The sequence below is a fragment of the Apodemus sylvaticus genome, chromosome 1, assembly GCF_947179515.1.
Source record: "Apodemus sylvaticus chromosome 1, mApoSyl1.1, whole genome shotgun sequence".
NCBI lineage: Eukaryota > Metazoa > Chordata > Mammalia > Rodentia > Muridae > Apodemus > Apodemus sylvaticus.
The window spans coordinates 128120088-128142776 of NC_067472.1; the positions used below are offsets into that span (position 1 = coordinate 128120088).

The 22689-nt window shown below is 48.3% G+C and overlaps 1 protein-coding gene, 1 long non-coding RNA gene and 1 pseudogene across 3 annotated transcripts in view; 2 read left to right on the forward strand and 1 right to left on the reverse strand.

Moving 5' to 3' along the window:
• The window catches only part of Sema4b (semaphorin 4B), a 41348-nt gene extending 27602 nt beyond the window's left edge, over window positions 1-13746 (reverse strand). Inside the window, exons 1-2 of one of the 2 annotated variants that reach the window (XM_052160039.1) lie at window positions 13222-13746; window positions 257-502 (exon numbers count right to left, since the gene is read on the reverse strand). In XM_052160039.1, the coding sequence (XP_052015999.1) occupies window positions 257-371 (115 nt within the window). In that variant the 5' untranslated portion in view covers window positions 372-502; window positions 13222-13746. Of the gene's footprint in view, window positions 1-256; window positions 710-13221 lie in introns of those variants that run through there. The other variant, XM_052160044.1, reaches the window with a different exon arrangement.
• The window catches only part of LOC127667225 (uncharacterized), a 400922-nt gene that overhangs the window by 80474 nt on the left and 297759 nt on the right, over window positions 1-22689 (forward strand). The window lies entirely within an intron of this gene.
• LOC127667177 (60S ribosomal protein L22-like 1) lies at window positions 11188-16524 on the forward strand (annotated as a pseudogene).

Genomic DNA, 22689 nt, shown 5'->3' on the forward strand with positions numbered 1-22689 from the left:
TGCCGAGTGTGCTCCCTCCTAGAAGAGCAGCTGCAACCGAGCAGGAAAACGGCCCTCTCCAAATCCAGATAGAAAATGGAAGAAAAGGGCTCTCAGCTCCCTAGCTTCCCTCCCCTTTCGCTTTGACCACACCACTTGGGAAAGGGAAATGTTTTCCTGGTCCTAGTGGACCTCAACCTCTCCTTTGTCGTGGCCACCCCACCAAGCATCTCGGTGCCCGCGCTCCCCTCCCTCTGCCGCGCCCCATAGCACTTACCCAGCGGCACACTGATCCGGGGGCCAAGCGCCCGCGTCGTGGTCGTCCGCAGCAGCAGTAGCAGCGGCAGCAGCAGCGCGCGCAGCAGTACGGCGGAGCTGCTCGCCCGGCCCATCGCGGCGCACGGAGCTCGGACCGCGGCAGGCAGCGGCGTCCTCCGGCTCAGGTTGTTCAAGTGGAGTCGCAGGCTGGAGCCCCGCCCCGCGGTTCGGCCTGGAGTCCTTCTCTCGGCCTCCGCCTCCGGACCTGGGGTGGGCGGCAGGGAAGATGGTCACGTGGGCCGCCGCACCGTGGGCTCCCTCTGCCCGAAGCTGCGGAGTGGAAACCCCGCGCTCCCACCGCAGGGAGGAGGGCGCGGAGCAGGAAGTCGGCAGATAGGCCGGCCTCCTAGCTGCTCCTCGCCCAGCTCTTTCCCCTTCCTCCTTCCTGGGCGCTGGAGTACGAGGGGCGCTGGATCGGGTCACCGGACTTGGGGCACTGGGGGGCGGAGCAGCGCCTGGGGGACCTGAAGCCCGGAGACCAAGGAGCACGCAAAGCCGCTCGGGCCCGCCCTCCTTCCGGCTCCCGGGAACCCTGCCCCACTTGCCCCCTACACACTCCCACCCCCATCCCGGCTCTGGGAGCTGTGCAGACACTGAGACTGGTAGCTTTCCAGTCTTACTTCCCCGAGAGGTCTTTGCATGGTCTAGAATCTAGATCTACTGGGTTGTCCATGCTTAGAATTCTGTCCACGCGAAGCCCGGGGGCGGCACAGAATTAGTTCAAGTGGGATAATAGGATTTCATGGACTGCACTGCCAAGGAGGCTAGACCTTCCCCCACAACCAGCACGTGGCTAAGCATAGGAAAGGATTCCCTAAGGCTGGAATGAGATGCCAGAGCTATCCACCCGCAGGTACCCCAATCTGAAGTCAATTTGGTGGAACCACAGCAAAAGAATAAAGGGAAATGAGGGGGAGATGAGGAGATCAACAAAGAAAGAGATCAAGGTTTTGGAAACCCGGTTCAGCTTTTCCTAGGTACATGGATAAAATTAAAAACTTTAAAAAAAAAAACTTAAAAATATGTGTTCATTGTTCTTGTGGCAATGAAACCACTTCACCTAGAATTTTCTGCAATTGTCGAAGCTACAATGCACCCGCTGCCCCTGTGGGCAGTTTCAGAGCCACAACTTTCTGCTCTAGTCCCCACCCCCACAGGCAGGCGGCAGAGCAGACAAGCTCTTGGATGGTCCCAGGTCTTCTTTCCTACAGCCAGACTTCCCCGTGTCCCACAATTCCTGTACTGTCACCACCCTGACATCCTTCTACAGTCTTGTGTCTTTTACACCTCACGTCCAAGTGCACTAGCAGATCCATAATCTGAAACTTACTGCTTTCTCAGATCCACCCTTGCTCTCCTGGCTACAAGGGCCCTCTAACTGCTTCTCTTTCTCCTTCAATCTCTTCTCAAACACAGTAGACAGAATCCACTCCCACTAGTTGTATCTCTGACCTGTGTGTGTGTGTGTGTGTGTGTGTGTGTGTGTGTGTGTGTGACACAAAGTAAATATATATGCAGGCAAGACACCAGTGCACATTAAATATCTTCTTTTTCTTCTGTTTTTCGAGACAGGGTTTCTCTGTGTAGCCCTGGTTTTGCTTGAACTCTGTAGACCAGGCTGGCCTCGAACTGAGAAATCCACCTGCCTCTGCCTCCCGAGTGCTGGGATTAAAAGCCAACACCGAATTTATTGCCCAACAATAAATACCATTTTAAAAACTGTTTCAAAGTCAGGCCTGTGGCCCAGGCCTTTAATTCCATCAGACCTGGGAGTCAGAGGCAGGTAGATCTCTTGAGTTTTACAGAGCCAGTTCCAGTACAGCTAAGGCTACACAGAGAAACCCTGTCTTAAAAATTTTTTTCTTTTACATGTATCTGTCGGGGCAAAGGTGTCAGATCCCCTGGAACTGAAGTTACTGATGGTTGTGAGCTGCCCTGAGGTTGCTGGGAGTTGAACCCAGCCCTCCAGAAGAGTAGCCAGTGCTTTTATTGCTGAGACATCTCTCCAGCCCCAAATTTCATTTGTCTGTCTGTCTGTCTGTCTGTCTATTTATGATACCAGGTTTCTCTGTGTAGTCTTGGCGATCCTGGAACTCCTTCTGTAAACCAGACTGGCCTCAAACTCACAAAGATTCTCCTGCTTCTGACCCCTCTACCCCCAAGTACTGGAATTAAAGGCATGTACCACCACTGCCCAACTAAAAATAAAATTTTAAAGTCAGCTGGAAATGGTGGTATATACCTTTAATTCTAGCACTTGGCAGGTAGAGGGAGGGGAGGATCAGGAATCCAAGGGCAGCCTCAGGCACATAACAAGTTTAAGGCCAATGGAGGCTGCATGAAACTCTCTCACATAACAACAAACCAAAAACAAAAATAAGTAAATACATACATACATACATACATACATACATACATACATACATACACATGTACATACATACATAAAATGAAAGTCCAGGTCCAGCTTTCCCCTGCTCAAACCTCCCAGGACCCTGGAACAGTGCCTGCATACATTGCAGACACTTCCTATAAATGTTGGTTGAAAGAATGACTGGGTGACGGAGGATGACGAGAGTGAGTCTACTACGGCTCATGTTGGCTAACAACCTGGAACAATCTTTTGATGCCAATTTCTGTCTAGTGAAGAGTACCCAAAACCTGAAATTATGCAATAAACTTTTTCAACTGAACACAAGACTTCAAAATTATCTTAAATCTATTGGTTCTGACCCAGATCTCATCCCACAGAGGTTGTTTTGAATATCGATTCTATTATCATACATTTGGCACCTCCTTTACTTTTTGAGTCATCATAAATTTGGCTAAGCATTCCTCAGACCTTTAATCAAGTTCCTGATAAAAATGATGGGTGTGCAGAGTTAGTCTCCAGACCTTGGTTTCTGCACACCCCTCCTCTGTGAAAGCAGAGAGATCTCCTTGGAGAATGAAGGAAAGTACAAGGTAAACAGCACTTTTTGTTGGACCTGAAAGCAAAGCAAAGACTAATGAGGCCATGCCTGAAGAGCGGAAGAGACAGTCTGATGACCACTGGGAGAGGAGCCAGCCGGAAGACCATCCTGTTATCAAAATGGCATAAGTAATGGATTCTAATGCAGCAAATGAAAATACAACCCATCAGTCAACGGTGTGACTCAGAGAGAAAGGGAAAGAGAAGGGAAGGGAAGGAGATGTCTTTACGTACAACGCTGGCTGCTAAGTGTAGAACTAGAAGGACCTGAAAGAACACTTAGCAAAGACCACAGCTGGAAATAAAGGCCGGGGAAACAATGTCTGACAGTATGTCCCACAGATGACCACTAGCCCAACGGCAAATGTATACCTGCCAATGAGACCTGGTGGCCACCATCTTAACCAAGTGGTCATCCGCGATATGATTATGATGGAATTTGTGCTCGCCTCTCATATGATGCCCTAAGAACTTCACATTATCAATCCCTGCAGTGATCCTACCAAAGGGTTTACCCCATGTCTCAAAATAAGGATGAAAGCATATACTGCCAGCCTGAAGAGTGTTCTGTGAGATAACCAGCCTGGGTCAATCTGAGCTCAGAAGAGTGTGTGTGAGAGAGAGAAGAGGAGGAGGAAGAGGAAGGGGGGAGGAGGAAGAAGGGAAGGAAGAAGAGGAGGAGGAGGAGGAAGAGAAAAAGGCAATCATGGTAAAACACATTTGTAATCCCAACGCAGAGGAGGTGGGGGCATGAAGACCCCTGCTAGCCAGCCTAGCTTCCCTTGGCAAGTTCCAGAACAGTGAGAGACCCCGTCTCAAGAGGAAAAACTGAGGAATAACATACAAAGTTGTTCTCTGGCTTCCACACACACATACAAATATACACACATACATGCCTGTGAATACATGCATGAGAGCTCCCATGTGCACACACATATCCATGCATATACATTCATGTGCACACACAAGCTTTGTCAAAAATCATGTTTTTGCTGACTTCAGCATTTCCTTCCTTCTTCTGCTCTGCTCATAGAGCAGTGCCTGTTCTATGGCTTACCTGCTCAATTAGCATTTATTCAGAGCCTGAATCTGGGGATCAGTAGCTCCTAAAGTGGCAGGAGATTGGTCTGCTCTGGTGTCTCGGCAACAAAGGGCTTGTCTGACGGCTGTGTTCATCCCTGAGGAGAGGAGGCAGGGGCTGATGCAGCCTCTCTCTCGTGGTTGTTAATTATATCCTGCTCATGTGCTTTGGAAGTGTATCTTATGCCAACCGGGCAGCAAGCCCCTTAGAGAACAGTGCCAAATCTTCTGTCTTCTGACCCCCTCCCCCATGCCTAGCAAGGCACCCCTGGTAGAACCACACAGCACCATCTACAAGAGGGTCCCCGACTCTTGGCCTGGGGAAGCACTCTCCAATTCACGTGTGTGGCAGCCTTGCTCCTGTTGGGTTCCACTGCCTTCTGGACTTGTGCTAATGTGGTTTCTCATGTTCTCTCTCTCTCTCTCTCTCTCTCTCTCTCTCTCTCTCTCTCTCTCTCTCTCTCTCTCTTACTGGAAAGAACAGAAGGGTGACTGACAAAGGACTGCCTTTGAATTGACTTCCTTTAGGCAAAAGAGTGGTTCCCAAGCCAACGATGTGTCTCCTGTTCCCCTCTGCCACGCTTGGATGTAGGCAAGTGTTTTTCTGCCAGATGTCAGTGTTTACAAAGAACCGGGGGGCAACAGGGTAGCTTGGAAACAGTACCAAAAATCTGAACAAGAAAAAAGCAATACTTCCTCCATGTCCCAGCCTACAAGACACAGTCATCCTTAAGTTGCTAAGTCTTCCCCCTGTCCACCTGCAGCACAGGCCTTCTCTCTTCCTCCCATCCTGTCTGTCTGTGCTTCCTCCCCTCCCCCGCAACCTATACACACACACACACACACACACACACACACACACACACTTTTTTTCACTAGTGTAAGGATGAGGGGAATAATGTTCATACGAATACATTATAAAGAAGCCCAGACGTGTGCCGGGCGTAGTGGAGCACGCCTGTAATCCCAGCACTTGGGAGGCAGAGGCAGGCGGATTTCTGAGTTTGAGGCCAGCCTGGTCTATAGAGTGAGTTCCAGGACAGCTAAGGCTATACAGAGAAACCCTGTCTCGAAAAACAAAAAACAAAAAAAAAAAAAAAAGAAGAAGAAGCCCAGCCGAGCCTGGAAGTGGTGGCACACACCTTTAATCTGGCTCTGGGAGACAGAAGCAGGGGGATCTCTGAGTTGCAGGCCAGCCTGGTCTACAGAGTGAGTTCCCAGGACAGACAGGACTACACAGAGAAACCCTCTGGAAAAACCAAGAGGAAGAGGAGGAGGAGAAAGAAGAGAAGGAGGAAGAAGAAGAGGAGGAGGAAGAAGAGGAGGAGGAGGAAGAAGAGGAGGAGGAAGAGGAGGAGGAGGAAGAAGAGGAGGAGGAGGAAGAAGAGGAGAAGCACCCAGACAAACTTGCTATGTGGTGAGGGCCGCCAGAGCCCAGTGGGCACATGCCTCCTAGGCAAATATAGAAACTTAAGAGATGACAGATTCTGTATCTTGATCCAGTGTTGGATTCCCAAGTGTTTACAGATGTAAGAACGTACTGAGTTTTATGATCTGAGGATCTACATGGTTTGCTATATTTAAGCTTTTTGTCTTTACATGGTCTCACTTATATAGACCACGGTGACCTAAAACTTGCTATGTAACCCACACTGGCCTTCTTTCTACTCTAGATCGCCTGCTGCCTCTACCGCCTCAATGCTGGGCATGTAGGGTGTGCCACTGTCCCACTAGAAGCTTGTATTTTATACCTGTTGGGATGGGAGAAAGAAACGAGGGAGTGGGGGAGCAGCCCATGACTGTAGAACCAAGTGGAAGAACCCATGACTGATAGAACGGTAGGAGAAAGCCTGAAGAGAAGGAGGAAATAAAGGCAAGGAAGAATGACAACAGAAAGTAAGAGAGCACATCTGCCTGAGCCTCCCTTCCCGCTGCTCCTCACGGCCAGCCCTATCACAGTCAACGCTCGCCCCTCCGCCTCTGCCCAGGTGCAGGCAGGAAGATGTCCTTGGGCATGCACGAAACCTGCCAAAGGGCTCTTGCCAGGTCTGCCCCCTCTGACTCCCACCCAAGGGAGCTACGCGCTGGACTCACACAGCCCTACTCTGGAGTTGTTAGCTTTGTTTGCGGCCATGCGGGGGAGGAGCCTCCTGCCCAGCCCAGGGGAGCTTGAACCCCAAGGTCCCGCCCACCCCTCCTTGGGCAACATTCAGGCTCCTCCCACCCCTTCCCCCACCACAGGGTACTGACTGGCAGGCTGCCTAGCAAGGTCTCTCAGACACGAACTGGCTGTGGCCCAGCTCCCTAGGCCCTGGCCCCCTGCCACCATCCCCTCGTAGCCCCAAGCCCTCTTCTTATGCCAACCTGCAGCTGCGGTTCCCCACCCTGCCCGGTTAGGCACGAGGCTGTGTCTCCTCCCCAGGGCCCAAGCAGCAACTTGGGCTGCAGCAGCAGTACATTTACATGAGGAAGTCACAGCAGCAGACACAGTCCCTGTGTGTTTTTAAATCGTCCAATGATGGCCAGGCCCAAGAGCTGGGCTCTGCCTTGGGAAAAGCAGCACCCTTTGCAACAGAGGGCACCCACCCAGGGTCAGAATTAACACTGCCCTCGGCTCTCTCGGATAGCTTTCAATAGGGTCTGACAACTGTCTCATCTCTTCCCAAACAAGCTTCTCCCTACAGGCCTTTTGATCCATTCCCTACCCAGAATATGTGCCCCGTTAAATGGTAGGATTCAGTGGTTGAGCATACAATAGAGGATTCATCACTACCCATTATATACGGGTCCTAAGAGGACTACAGTCCCTCTAGTTGTTAGATGCTTCTCCTGCGATAGTAATACTACAGGGAACAAGATGAGATAGCACCTATAAAGTCAGCAGCATGGCGCAGAGTGAACGCCCCATGTCCCAGACTGGTATTGCCTCTCCATCTGAAAGGAACCCATGGCCTCAACAGAGCAAACATCTTAGAAGCCCTTCCGGAGAAGCCCCTGTGTAGTACTCCCTCAGGTTCAGCTGCCACCTGCATACGTGGTGCTGAGGCTGCAACTCTCCTGAAGAGAAGGAACCAGCCTGCCCAGCCCCAGCCCTCCCTGGGTGTGCCTACTGTGGCAAGCAGCCCACCACACAGCACCGCCCCCACTGGGCCTGTTAGGACCTGAGCTGGCCACTCCCTGGGAGGGGATCCCCCACCCTCCAGGGCTGTGGTGCAACCAGCAGGGCTCAGCCTGTCCCTGCCCAGACAAGGTGAAACATGAAGTTGCCACTGTCACTCCCGTGCTCCCTACAGGAGTTCAGGAGGTGCTGTCTGTGACTAGAGGCCTGCCCAGTCAGGGGGACTCGACTGGACCCCTGAAACTGCCTGTCTGCTCAATGCCTTCTGCTCTCACACAGCTGCAGTTACTCACGGGAGGGAGGCCGGGTCCTAGGCCAGGTGGGGATGGGGTTAGAATCAGCCGAGCAGAGGCTCAGCTTCCAGTCGGGCTTAGGAAACCATGTTCTCTTCTCAAGATCTCAAGTCAGCTGGGCAGTGGTGGCGCATGCTTTTAATCCCATTACTTGGGAGGCAGAGGCAGGCGAATTTCTGAGTTCGAGGCCAGCCTGGTCTACAGAGTGAGTTCCAGGACAGCCAGGGCTACACAGAGAAACCCTGTCTGGAAAAAACCAAAAAAAAAAAAAAAAAAAAGATCTCAAGTCAAAGAGGCAGCCAGGTACAGGCTCATGCTTGTAATGCTTGAGAGGGCTGAGGCAGGAGGATCCCTATAAATTCCAAGGCCAGGTTAGGTCACAGACTGAGTTTCAGGCCAGTCAGAACTACTTAGCAAGACCCTATCTCAAAAGAGTAAATGAAAAACTAAAATAAAAACCTCTCTTCCATTTGCCATCCAATTCTTCCTTCTAAATCCACTCTACTCTGCCCCCAGAGCCCTGAGGAGGGCCAGCACCATGGCTCTGTCCCCAGGAAACCAAGCTTCCTCCTTCCAAAGTCTTGAGGCTCCTCACTTCCCTGTTTCTTCCCACAGAAGAGGAGCTCTTTAGCTTTAAAGTTTCTGTCATCTTAAATCACCCCGGCTGACACACCTCCCACAGACAGCCTTGCTTTTGGCTGCCACACTAAGCCAAGAGAAGAAGCAGGGATAAATGAGTCTTGGAGCGTGGTGGAGAGGAAAATGAGTTGCTACTGATCTCCTGCAACTCCAACATCAACCATCAAGCCGGCTTGCCAGGGTGGCCATGCCATGGAAGTATGCTAACTTGCCATCCTAATGAAATAGTGTCAGGTCACTCATAGGGAGATGGCATAAGGTGACACCAAAGCCTCGTGCTTGGATGGGTCCCTCTGGCAATACTAGAAAATCCCAGGGGTTCCTCTTGCCAGGTGTCACCCTGTGAAAGAGGTACCCCAGGATCTTTGGAGCTTGGACCCAGCAGGAGGAGCTTGGAGTAGGGTAGTGTGCCACTCTCTGTGGCTTCACAACCCCTTGAAAGAGTAGATGCAGATTTCCATCACGATGCTGGGATCATCCGGTTCCTCACCTAGGAATACGGCCCACGGCCCACGGCCCACGGCCCACGCAGCAGAGCACTTACTCCAGAGTGGCTTTCAGGGTGATGGGAACCCTAAGGGTGAAATGCTACTTCTGGAGAACAAGTATCAGAGCTTTCATCTAATTTCAGAAAGATCCTTGTCTGGGCTCGAAAGCTGGCTCAGTGGTTAGGAACACTTGTTACCATTGCAGAGGCTACAGGTTCAGTTCCCAGCATTTGCATAGAGGCTCAATACCACCCCTAATTCCACTTCCCGGGGGTCCAACACCTTTTTCTGAACTCCACAGGTAGCAGGCACAAATGTGGTTCCCATATATACAGAAAAACACTCATATACATAAAATACTTTTTTAAAGATTTATGTGTTTATTTTATGTATATGAATACACTGTAGCTGGGCGGTGGTGGCACACGCCTTTAATCCCAGCATTTGGGAGGCAGAGTCAGACAGATTTCTGAGTTCGAGGTCAGTCTGGTCTACAGAGTGAGTTCCAGGACAGCCAGGGATACACAGAGAAACCCTGTCTGGGGGGCGGGGGGGGGGGGGGGGAACCAAAAGCCAAAAACCAGAAAAAAAAAAAAAAGAATACACTGTAGCTGTCTTCAGACACACCCGAAGAGGGCATTGGATCTCATGCAGATGGTTGTGAGCCACCATGTGGTTGCTGAATTGAACTCAGAACCTCTGGATGAGCAGTCAATGCTCTTAACTGTTGAGCCATCTCTCCAACCCAAAATAAAAATTTAAATTTTAATGAAAAAAAAAACCTTGTCAAGGGCTAGGGATGCATCATAGTTCTTGGAGCGCTTGCCCAACATGCTGTAGAACAGGGCTTTTGCCGTTTGTCATGCACGCTAGAGGGTGAAGAACCTTGTCTTGCAAGGCACTTAGGAGGCAGAGGCCACCTTGAGCCATAACTCTGAGTTCCAGATCCACCAGGGATACACAGAGAAACCCTGTCTCAGGACAGAAAAAGAAAAAAAAAAAAAGCCTTGTCTTTTCTCTTTTTCTTTTTGTTTTTGTTGTTGTTGGTTTTGAGACAGGGGTCTTACTTTCTCAAACCTTGAACTTGATCCAGGCAGACCACAAACTACTCTCCTGCCTCAGCCTCCTAAGCGGCTGGAATTTCAGGTGTGTATCGCCACACCCAGTTATCACCGTTTCTTTAAAATGTGTTCATCTTCAGAAACGAGGAATTTACAAAATTAGCCCTTATTAGGTAAAAAGAAACCATCCTTCGTTTGGAATAGCTGTGTAATTTCCACATGAAGTATTTGGCAAACTCCCCCCTACCTAAATCAAACCTGACAATCACTCAGGTAATATTTTCCTTAGTACTGACTATAAGTGAGGCATTATGCTGATCTTTTCACACTTAATAATTTTTAATCCTCCCAGCAGCGGGCAATCCCACTACACAGATAACAAGCTGGGCAGGGAAGTTCAGGAGCTTCCTGAGGCCACAGTGTTGGGCCGTGGGATCTCTGCTGTCTCGGAACTGTAACTCACGTGGTCACTACACCAAGAAGCAGTATTTCAGTCAGGTTTTGTCTCAACGTGCAAACCGGCTCCACTTTTGATGATACAAGCAGCTGTCTTGCTTTTCTCTCCCCCTCCCCTCTCCTTTCATTCAGCTATTTCTCGTTCACTTGCTGCCTTCTAAGCATGAGTCAAACTGACGGAAAGTACCAGGGTTGCTGCAGACAAGGACTTCAGAATTTGTCAGGAATCGTCAAATGTTTCTTTGTAGAGACGTCCCATCCAGGACTACATTTCTTTAGACACTTTCCCTCATTCATTCCTTGGTCTCAGACAAAGGTAGTAGCCACAGCAAGCCTGGCAGAACTCCAGAAGGACTCCCAAGCCGCCCAGACTAGATCCTGCTGTTTTCCGGAGTTGATCACTTTCCTGCTGAGTTCCGGAGTTGCTCCTCTGGGCAGCCTCTGCCCCTGGCTCAGAGTCCCATTAAGGCACTCATTACGCCGCCGCCGCAGTAAAGCACTCATTTACGAGTCCCATCCCTCTCTTTCCTACCCTTCCGCAGGCTTCCTGATTGCATAGACCAGACTTGCCTACCTCAGGTTTTTAAATGTCCAGCCCCAGGGCAGAGCTTGGAACCAGTAAAAGTTGACTAAATGAACAAATGGGTTTTCTGCTCTCCCTGAAGGACTCAAATCATTTCCAAGTGACTCAGACCAGAGTTCCTTCCCAGATCCTCCCCCACACCCCCACACCTTTCTCTTTTCAAAGAAGGTACAAATAAGAAAAGGCATCAAAGAGGGGCCAATGGCTCCCGTCCCCTGCCTTGGGGCAGCTCAGGGTTTTCTTCTGTGAATCTTTGCAGCAGTTCTGTTGTCTTCACAAGAGTCGCAGTGCTGGAGGATGTCTGAATTCTTGGCTCCTCTCAGATATTACTTTAAACTGAGGGTCCCTGGGTTGGGGATGTAGCTCAGTGGTTAGAACGCTTGCTCATCATGCACAAAACCCTGGAGTGGATTCCCAGCACTGCATGAAACAAGTCACAGTACATGTGCCTGTAATCCCAGCACACAGGAACTGGAGGCAGGAGGGCCAAAAGCTTAAGATCATCCTTGGTGACATAGAGATTTCAAGGCCAGCCTGAGCTACACCATACCAAAATGCACACAATGACTTATGATGTACATAAGACATATACAATAAAATTATGATGAGAGCATTGCAGATGGCCTGAAGATGTCAGGAAATGGAGGGCCTTGCCCCAGGCAGAGCTGAAAGTCGCCCTGCTGCATAGGTCTTGTGCTCTGGGGCTCTCGGGATTTTTCATTTGTTTGGTTGGTTTTTTGTTTGAGACAAGATGTATCCCAGGCTGGCCTCCAACTTCTTGTGTCTGAGGATAACCTTGAACTCTTAATCTTCATGCCTCCACCTCTGAAGTGCAGCTATAGATGTGCACCACCCAAACCCAGCCCTGACACAAGCCCAGCCCTATTATTATTATTATTATTATTAATTATTATTATTATTAATTTCCTTTTGGTTGTGGAGATTAAATATAGGGCCTTACACATGCTACTAAACTTTGTGCTCTACTACTAAGCTACCCTGGCCCCACCCCCATCATTTTTTAAACATGTATTTATTTATATGGGAGGGAGCATGTGTACCATGTATGCAGAGGTCAGAGGACAGCTGGGAGTTCATTCTCTCCTTCCACCAGGCATAAGTCATCATACTTGAAGACAGGGAGGCACCTTTATCCCATAAGCCACTCTGCCACACACACCCAACTCCATCTTTACATCACTCGTCATTAAGAGCTTAAGACCGTAAATGCAAAAAGATATTTAACTCCTATTTCTCTGAGCTTCAGAAAAAAAAAATCACTCTCAGCCATAGCCTAGGAGTTGACTCAAGGAGTCAAGAGACAAGAGTTCAAATCCTGACCTATCCATCAACTCATGGATCACCTGGGGATAACTGAATGTCTCAGGGTCCAGCTTCCCCTGAGAAAAGGAAGGGCAGGAACCATCATTTCTACAACTCCTCTTCCAAAGCATCCAGTTCTTCCTGCGGTTGACACTTAGGAGGCTTGCTGATTATTTATTGTGTGTTTGTGTATGTGATGGCAGTATGGATGTACCACGCTGCACATGCGGAGGTCAGAGAACAATGTGTGGGAGTCAGTGTTCTCTTTCTACCATCTGTGTCCTGGAAACAACTCAGGGCCTTGGGCTTGACCGCAAGCTCCTATCAATGGAGCTATCTCACCAGCCTTTCCGGTGATTCTTAAATAACATATTCACATGACAGACAGGTGAGGGACTGTGAACAGAGGTTCCATGACCTTCCCAAAGTAATCCAAACCTCCCGAACCTCTGTTCTAGTCTACGAGAACAGCTAAGGAGAGGCAAAGACCTCATTCCCAGGACCCCCAACTTCCTCCCACTCCTGGCCCTTAATCCACCTTGTGGTTCAGACATTAGAAAGAAGCCACGACAAAAGCCCTAACTCAGAGGTCACAACCGCAGACGTTCAGAGGAGGGGCTCGAGGCTTTTTTCCTAGTGATTTTCCGCTGGGCTCAGGGAGTAGGGGGCGGAATTGAAAGACACTGTTAGAGGATTCGAGCAGAGGCCCCCGGTGGCCATGGGAACGTGGGCCCAACCTCCTGCGCTGCCATGGCAACAGGCTCCCCCACTGGCCCCGGCCGGTGCCCATCAGAGCGTGCAGGTGGCGCCCTCTTAAGAGAGAGGGGCGGGAGGAAGGTGGGGGCGACGGCGAAGGCCCGGGCCTGTCCAATCACCCCTAGACCTTGGTTTCCATCTCGTTTGGTCCCCTACCTGGAAGGAGTTTCGTCCCACGGCAGGGTTACCTCGGCGGGGCCCCGAAGTTTCACCGACTCACTCCAGCTGCCAGGCCAGCCGGCCGGTCGTCGTCCCTGGGGACCCGGAGTGTCCCGTGAACACTCTGCGTCCTGCGCGGTGTCCCCGGAAATGCTGGGCAGCCGCCAAGCCCCGCCCCGCCTTGCCTGCCTGCCTGCGTTTTCGGGAATTGTCCAAAGGCGCCCTGCTGCCACCGCTCCGCGTCCTCTAGCCTGATCCAGCAGCTCTGGACACGAAGCTACCACGTCGGGCCAGGGCCTTCCACCATGTCACTTGCAGTCCACGTAGGCCGAAGCCCCCTGGGCTGCACCCTCTCTGACCTTGGCATGCTCAGCCTCGCTGGTGGGTGGGCTCCCTAACTGGAATCCACTCCTACCCTGAGCTGGAATCTAGGTCTCCGGTGAACTGGCTGTGTTCGCTAGGGCAAGTGTCTTAACCTCTCTGAGCCTTAGGTTACTGTAAAGTGGGCATGAAACCAACAGGGACCTCACAGCGTCGTGATGAGAAGCAAACACCTGGCATTTGGTCAACCCTCAGTAATGGTAGTATTGTTTACAGTAGAGGCGAGGGAGGAGAGAAAGGAGTGCAGAGCTGTCTCTGAAACCATTCACGGCTCCTCCCATAAACCTGCGGCCCGCCCACAGAGTTGGGAAGAGTTAAACGAAGAGATCAGAGTATAAATAAAAACTGCGTCTATCAAGTGACCTTGGCCTGTCCCTCTCCAGCCCTTGTATCCAGCTTCTATCTTCCTGAAAAGGACAGCAGCTTTCTGGGCAGTTCCTGAAACAACCAGTTCTGGGCTTGTAAGCGGCTGAACTGGCCAGAGCTGGCTGGTTCTGAGAGACTGGAGAAGCTATACCGAAGGGCCAGCGCTTCCGGGGCCAGAGTCCTGAGAGCTTGGTCCTTCTGCCTTCTCAGCAAGAGCTCCAGCAGAAAAAAATAAAATCAGTGGCTATTTTGATTCATCTACAAAACCTGATACTATCACGGGGGTGGGGGGCAGGGGGCGGGGGGCGGGGGTGCAGCTGTGGAACTACAGTGAATTTGTGGGGAGGAAATGAGAAATGACCTTGAATTTTGATCCCCCCCCCCCCCCCCCCCCCCGTTTCCAGTCCCTGGGATGAGAGAATGGCAGAAGATCAACACTACAAATGAGTTATAGGATACTGAAAATTAAAAACAAGGCTTCCTGTATGCTAGACAAATACTCTACCAACTGGACTACAACAGTGCGCGTCTGGGCACACACACACACACACACACAGATTTTTGGTTTTTGTTTTGGGAGATTTTGGTTGCTTGGAAAGTTTCTGTTTTTGTTTTTGTGTTGTGTTGTGTTATTTTTATTTTGAGACAGCTTCTTGCTATGTAGGTCCTGCTGGCCTGAAACTTCCGGGGATCCTCCTGCTTCCGCCTCCAGAGGTTAAGGGTGTATACAACCCCACATGCTGCAACATAAATTTTTAACGAAGTCTCTACTACTGAATATTAAGGTTCTTAAGCAATGCCTAGATGGGCGTACTTGTTCGTAAGCCTTTAGGTTTTCCTCAGTCATTTCCTCCTGCTTCCCTCTCCTGAGCAGGCACTGTAACAGTAAAATAAAATACGCTGCGTTTATAGCTAAGGCAGCAAGTGCACTTAGGCAAATAGCTTTGGAAGTCTTCCCACCCTCTCTGTTATCACTGGCTTCCCAGCAATGCAGCCGGGAAGTCTATCGGTATCGTAAGGACAGGACACTGCAAGCACAGCTCAATTGGAGGTCTTGTCAAAGGTCATCGTGGCCCTGAAGGCTAGGCAAAAAAATTAGTGCTTTCAATTTCTCGAGCACCCTGTGAGTGCCAGCTGCTTGGGAGGAAAACCCACCAGGAATCCTGGCTCCTTCCAGGCCTGCTGACTCCAACTGGCTCTTGTGTGGTCCCCTTGGTTTCCTCGTTAACTCACAGCTCTCGGGAGAATGTACCCTACACCCCGGCTTCTTTGTTCCCCATCATTGTTTCTTCTGCCTCTTTCCCAATCCTCCTTTTATTGGATGAAGAGGGAAATAGTTCACATCACTGGAAAAGGCGCCATTAAAAGAGGCTTGGTCTTTATCATTATTGATCCACCCTGCCAACATGCTGTCAATACCCATCTTCCCACTGCACGACCTCAGGTGTGGGGAGGTTGGAGTTAATAACGTTTCAGTTCACCGCACACAGTCACCACTGGCTTGACTGCAGACACTCCTTGATTAATGCAGCTGTGGTCATCCAGCACCCTTTCCCCTTCCCTTCCCCCACAGACTACCAGTCCAAGGAGTTTAATAAGCTGTCTTAGTTAGGGCTACTCTAAGATGAAACACCAGGACCAAAAGCAAATTGGGGAGGGAAGGGTTTATTAACCTATTCTTCTACCTACATCTTAGTCCATCACTGAAGGAAGTCAGGACAAGAACTGAAACAGGGCAAAAACTGGGAAGCAGGAGCTGAGGCAGAGGCCACAGAGGACTGCTACTTCCTGACTTGATCCCTGTCTTGCTCAGCCTGCTTTCTTATAGAACCCAGGACCACCAGCCCAGGGATGGCCCCACCCATAACAAACTGGGCCCTTTCCTATTAGTCACTAATTAAGAAAATGCCCAGCCTGGACTATGGAAGTGCAGACCTTTAATCCCAGCACTTGGGAGGCAGGAGCAGGTGGATTTCTATGAATTCAAGACCAGCCTGGGCTAGAGAACTAGTTAAAGGACGGCCAAGGTTACACAAAGAAACCCTGTCTCCTGTCTCAAAAGAAAGAAAGAAAGGAGGGAAGGAAGGAAGGAAGGGAGAGAGAGAGAGAGAGAGAGAGAGAGAGAGAGAGAGAGAGAAACTCTTCCCACAGCTGCAGTTCAACAAGGTGCTGCAGAAAGATAAGACGCCTAAGAAATCATCTTGGAGGTTTCATTTGGACTTACTCATCCAGTAGAAGATGGAATCTTTTTTTAATTATTGAAGATGGGATTTTTGATTCTGGAAATTCTGAACAGTTTCTATAGGAGAAGGTTAAAGTTAATGGAAAAAACTGAAAATCTTGGAAATGTTCATATTGAACTCCTAAAGAATAAAATCACAGTTGTTTATGAGAAACCGTTCTCCAAAAGGTATTTGAAATGTCTTACCAAGAAATACCATGAAGAATAATCTCCACGATTGCCTTTGTGTGATCGCATCTGACCAGGAGACTTATGAACTTCATTATCTCCAGATTAGTCACAATGAAGATGGTTCAGAATCTAAGGACTAATTGGCCTTTGCTTTTAATAAAATGGAAGTATGCTAAAGAAACCTAAAATCAGACTTTATGAGCAAATAAAAGTCATTTTACTCTATAAAAAAACAAGAAAGAAAGAAAAAGAAAAAACCAAAAACACCCTTCAGGAGCGCCTATCAGCCTGATCTACCTGATGGAGGGAGGCATCGTCTCAGTTGAGGCTCCCTCCTCTTTGATGACTCTAACCTGTTGCCAACTTGACAAAAAAGTAGCCAGCATACATGCACACTTGCCTTTCTTGTTCTCTTTCTCTCTTCTCGCCCACTCTCTGAGACAGGATTTCACTGTATAGCTCTGGCTGGCCTCCAGTTCCCTACGCAGACCAGATGCACACCTCCGCACCAGGCCGTGATTTCTGTATGTGCTCCTATAAAATATATATTGTAGAATTCTACATATCATTGTTCTTTTATGTATGGACTGTATATGTATGTACTAAGGACCTTGGGCACATTGGGTAAGCCTCCATCCCTGAGCTATAATGCCAACCCTTCTCTTAACTATTTTATTTTGATATAATTATGGGTCTGGAGAGATGGCTCAGAGGTTCTTCCAAAGATCCTGAGTTCAATTGCTAGCACTTCATGGTGGCTCACAACCATCTGTGATGAGAGCTGGTGCCCTCTTCTTGCCTGCAGGCCTGCATTCAGGCAGAGTACTGTATACATAATAACTCTTTAAAATAAATAAATCTTAAAAAATAAAAGAATTACAGACTCCCAGGAGGTTGCAAAAACAGAACATATTTACCTTAAAAACATATTGATAAATTTTCCCAGTGATGAATGATGTTATATTAAATATAGCAGAATCAGGCTGGGCATGATAGCACACACCTTTAATTCCAACACTCCGAATGCAGTGGCAGGGGGATCTCTGTGAGTTAGAGTCTAGCCTGGTCTACAAAGCGAGTCCAGGACAGCCAAGACTTGTTACACAGAGAAACTCTATCTTGAAAAACAACAAAAAAGGAAACCATATCTCAGAGTCAATAAAATGACATTGGTTCAGTTCAGTAAGACTCTAGATCTTACTGTCAATTTTTTTTACCTGTTTTAATGCGCGCGTGCGTGAGAGAGATAGAGAGAGAGAGAGAGAGAGAGAGAGTATGTGTGTGTGTGTGTAGATATATACACTCGTACACATAAAATAAAAATAACTTCTTTTAATGGAAAAAGAAACAAGAAACAAGAAGTGAAAGGAGCCAGCGGCAGTTTCATTTTGCACAAAGGGTGAGCCTCCACCCGACTGCCTGTCTTAGTCCCTGATTTAGAAGGTAACTGTGCCTCATCCCACTGATGGGAACGGAACCTGACAAACTGATGTGATTGGCTAATCAGCTCAAAGGAGAAGGGTGTGATGGAGCACAGGGATAGCATAGAGAGATGGGGAGGGCAGATAATTTTGACAGATTATCTACCTTCGGTAGAAAAATCCCCATTTCTCATACTTTTGAACAATAATCTCCTGAAGTTCATGTATATTTCTGATTCTGACCCCCCCCCTCTCTCTCTCTCTCTCTCTCTCTCTCTCTCTCTCTCTCTCTCTCGCTCTCTTCTTCCCTCCCTCCCTCCCTTCTTCCCTCCCTCCATCCCTCCCTCCCTCCATCCCTCTCCTCCTCTCTGCTTGTTCCTTCTCTCTCAGAGTTGTGTATAACACAAGCTAGCATCAAACTTGCCGTGCACAGCCTTGAATTGTTTTTTATGTGCCTTGGTGTTTTGCCTGCACGTGTCTGTATAACAGTGTCAGACCTTAGAGGCTCACACAGTTATAAGCTGCCATGTGGGTGCTAGGAATTGAACCTGGGTCCTCTGAAGAGGAGTCAGTGCTCTTAACCTCTGAGCCATCTCTCTCTAACCGCATCCCTGATTTCTTTTCTTTCTTTCTTTCTTTCTTTCTTTTTTTCTCCCGAGACAGGGTTTCTCTGTGTAACCCTGGCTGTCCAGGTTGGCCTCGAACTCAGAAATCCACCTGCCTCTGCCTCTGCCTCCCAAGTGCTGGGATTAAAGGCGTGCACAACTACTGCACAGCCATCCCTGAATTCTGGATCCTTGGAATCTTGGTGGATTCTGCAGTGGATCCTTACCCACCACACAGAGCCACTTGGGTTTTCTCTTTGTGGTGCTGGGGATTTGTACACAGGACATGAAACATGCAAGGCAAATGCTGGCGACTGGGCTGCCGCTCTGGTTTCTTTCCGTTCAGTTACTGGTTTACTTCTCTTGTTGGGTGTGCAGACAGAGGATGACTTGGAAGAGTTGGTCTCTACTTTCAGCATGCAGATTTTGGATGTGTTGTTGAAAGAAGCAGTTCTCTAGCCAGGTGGTGGTGTTGCATGCCTTCAATCCCAGCACTTGGGAGGCAGAGGCAGGTGAATTTCTGAGTTCGAGGCCAGCCTGGTCTACAGAGTGAGTTCCAGGACAGCCAGGGCTACACAGAGACACCCTGTCTCAAAAAACAAAAAGCTGAAGAAAAAAAAAAGAGAGAGACAGAGACAGAGAGAGAGGAAGAAAGAAAGGAAGGAACGAAGGAAGAAAGAAAGAAAGAAAGAAAGAAAGAAAGAAAGAAAGAAAGAAAGAAAGAAAGAAAGAAAGGAAGGAAGAAAGAAAGAAAGGAAGAAAGGAAGGAAGAAAGAAAGAAAGAAAGAAAGAAAGAAAGAAAGAAAGAAAGAAAGAAAGAAAGAAAGAAAGAAGCAGTTCTCAACTCAAAAGAATAAAAATCAGTGATTTATCCTAGAGATGAGTGACCATGGACCGGATATTAGGTATTTAGGTATTTAGGTCTCTGCAAATATGATATTTATACATGGAAGCTGTTGGCTGAAATTTTATAGTTTTATGGAACAAATTCAAGAATCAAGACAATTTAAAATACATTGGTGGATATACATCAGAGAGAATTACATCAAGATGGGGCGTGGGGTGGATGTTATCTGATGACAATATTAGCTTTGGGGTTGGGAGAAGCTGGTAGTCTGTTAATAGATTTCCAAAGTTCTTTATCTATTAGTTACAGGTTGTTAGTCACGACAGAGAAGGGTGCTCAATGGCTGTTCTGAGAGGTCAGGGCTTGCTAATAGCAGCTGAGATAAGGTTACTGAACCTCTGGACTGTGACATTCCAACCTCTCCACAGGACTGCAGTTCTAATTAGTCATTCTCTGGAGACAGAGCTCTAGGAGTCTTGCTCTCAGCAGCAAGCACCTTTATCTTGTCACCAAGCCATCTCTCTTGTCAGCCTGATTTCTTTCTTTCTTTCTTTCTTTCTTTCTTTCTTTCTTTCTTTCTTTCTTTCTTTCTTCCTTCCTTCCTTCCTTCCTTCCTTCCTTCCTTCCTTCCTTTCTTTCTTTCTTTCTTTCTTTCTTTCTTTCTTTCTTTCTTTCTTTCTTTCTTTCTTTCTTTCTTTCTTTCTTTCTTTCTTCTTCTTTTTGTTTTTCAAGACAGGGTTTCTTCGTGTAGCCCTGGCTGTTCTGGAACTCACTCTGTAGACCAGGCTGGCCTCAAACTCAGAAATCCACCTGCCTCTGCCTTCCAGTGCTGGGATTAAAGGCATACACCACCACCACCCGGCATTAGCCTGATTTCTTAAGCCAGTGTCTTCTTGTTTGTTGGTTTGTTTGCTTGTCTGTTTTGTTTTTTAAGACAGGGTTTCTCTGTGTAGCCCTGGCTGTCCTGGAACTCACTCTATACAAGAGGGTGGCCTTGAACTCTGCTTCCTGAGTGCTGGAATTAAAGTTGTCTTCCACCAACATCTGGCTCAAGAAAGGGTCTTATTATGAAACTCAGTATGGCCTGGAACTCAGACTGGTCTCAAACACAGAGCCATCCTCCTGTCTCAGCTTCATGAGTGTTGGAATCACAAGTGTGAAACACTACACCCAGCCATTTGGACAGGTTTATAAATAAATGAGAATTTTCCTTTCCCTGGCTATATGGCTATTTGTCTGGTTATATGGCTATATGGCTATTTCCCCGTGGCTGTTCTGTTCCTTGTCCCCACCAGGAAAGCATCTGAGATCTGTTCCCGAACCACCTGGACCTCCCTGGTGTCATTGTTACTTTAATTTTACCCCCCCCCCCCAATGTCTTATTATGGTTTTCATTTGCATTTCCCCACAGCCCTTGTTGTTTAACCTCTTTTCCTTTGCACATCTACAATCTCTCTCTCTCTCTGATGATGATGATGATGATGATGATGATGATGATGATGATGATTTTGGCTCTCTCCCTAACTGGATTATTTGTTTTGTCTTTAATTTACATAATTGGTCTTTTGTCATATGACTTGACTCCTGTTTCATTTTTTAGTTTGTTGGGAAGTGTTGTTGTTTGTTGCTGCTGGAACAGAGTCTTCTTGTGTAGCTCAGGCTGGTGACAGACTTGCAATAATCCTCCTGCCTCAGTCTTTCCAGTGCTGGGATTATAAGCATGCTCGAGCACACCAAGCCTGTCTCTTCGTTTTGTATTCCCCAGGGCGGGCACACTGCCCTCTGTTTGTCTTCTCTGTGGCTTGTGGCTGCTGAGTTTGCACCATTGTGTATGTACACATCTCCCAACCTCCTCCCCACCCCCTTCCCATTTCCCACCTCCACCCCTGCACAGAGGAGGCCAGTACACCAATCCCAAAAGTAACTCAACAGAGTAGGTCTTCCTGCCTCTCTGCCTTTTGGTTCCACATGAAAATCCATGTCTTTCAGACTCTTTGTGAGAGTTAAGTTGATAGCCCGCCTCTCCCCAAGCTGGGCCCCTACATGTGCCACCAATATATAGCACTGTCTAGTTAATTTTTCCAAAACTAAACACTATCACTTGTCTTTTCTTATTGTTGTCTTTTTAAAAAATATTTATTTATTTATTTTATGTATGTGAGTACACTGTTGCTGTCTTCATACACTCCAGAAGAGGGCATCGGATCCCATTACAGATGGTTGTGAGCCACCATGTGGTTGCTGGGAATTGAACTCAGGACCTCTGGAAGAGCTCTCAACCACTGAGACATTTCTCCAGCCCCTTATTTCTGTCTTAAATGGTATTTTATCAAGAGACGATGAACACATAATTCGTGATTTTGGGCGTGCACTTTTTGAGGAGTAATGATGAAGGAAGCGCAGCCCCACTGAACACAGGAAACAATTCCACCACCACCACAACCCCCCCTTGGAGCTTTGCAGTCATTGTCCTTCTTAGTCCACAAGCCCTGATCTGAGAGCTGCCCCAGAGTCTGCCTGTTTTAAGATCTCCTCTGAATGGAATCTTGACAGTGTGTACTCCTTTGGGTCTAAGTCCTTGCTAATGTATGTAGATTCTTGTTTAGTTTGGTTTTGTTTGTTTCTGGAGGCAGGCTTTCTTTGTGTAGCCTTGGCTGTCCTGGGACTTTGTTGACAGGTTGGCCTTGAACTCACAGTGATCTGCCTCTACCTCTTTCCAAGTGCTGCAAGTAAAGGCATGTACCACCTCCGCCCAGCGTGTAAGATTGTTTTTTTTTAAGAGTCTGTTTCTTTCTCCCTTTTTCCTTTGCTTGTTGGAAGCACCTGCTGCTAAACACTGAGCTGCCCCCTGGCCACGCCTGGACTCTCATCCTCTGAGAAAGTGAGCCATAATAAATCCTTTCTCCTCGTTGCTTCTGCCAGGCATGTCGCCACAGCAGTGAGAAAGGTAAATAGATACAGTTTACTCCCTTGTTTCAGAAGGGCTTGGAGGGCTCAAGAGAACGTATATTACCCTGAAGACAGAGAATAAGACCGCATTGCAGACTAATTGTGTGACCCAAGAAAACTCAGGAGTCATCAGTGGGGCTTGTTGCAGCAATTCACACATATTAGATATGTTCTGGCTCTTGGAGGCCTGGTCGAGGCTGGCACTGTGGTAGCTCTTAATTCTGAGGGATCCTCTGTTCCTCTTGAGACCTAGGTGGAGGTTGTCACGTCCTCTCTGCTATTCCTCAGCTCACCCACAGCTCACCCCGGCTTCATCTGACAGCCTAGCTAGTAAACTCATCAAGAGACAGGGTCCTAGCTTCTGCAAGTTGACATCACTATCAGGAGTGACGGCTTGTCTCGGGGCCTCTGTAACTTACTGCTGGACCTGCTGGCCTTGCTACAGCAGCCTGTGAGGTACATCTCAGTCCTCTCTTTAGGTAT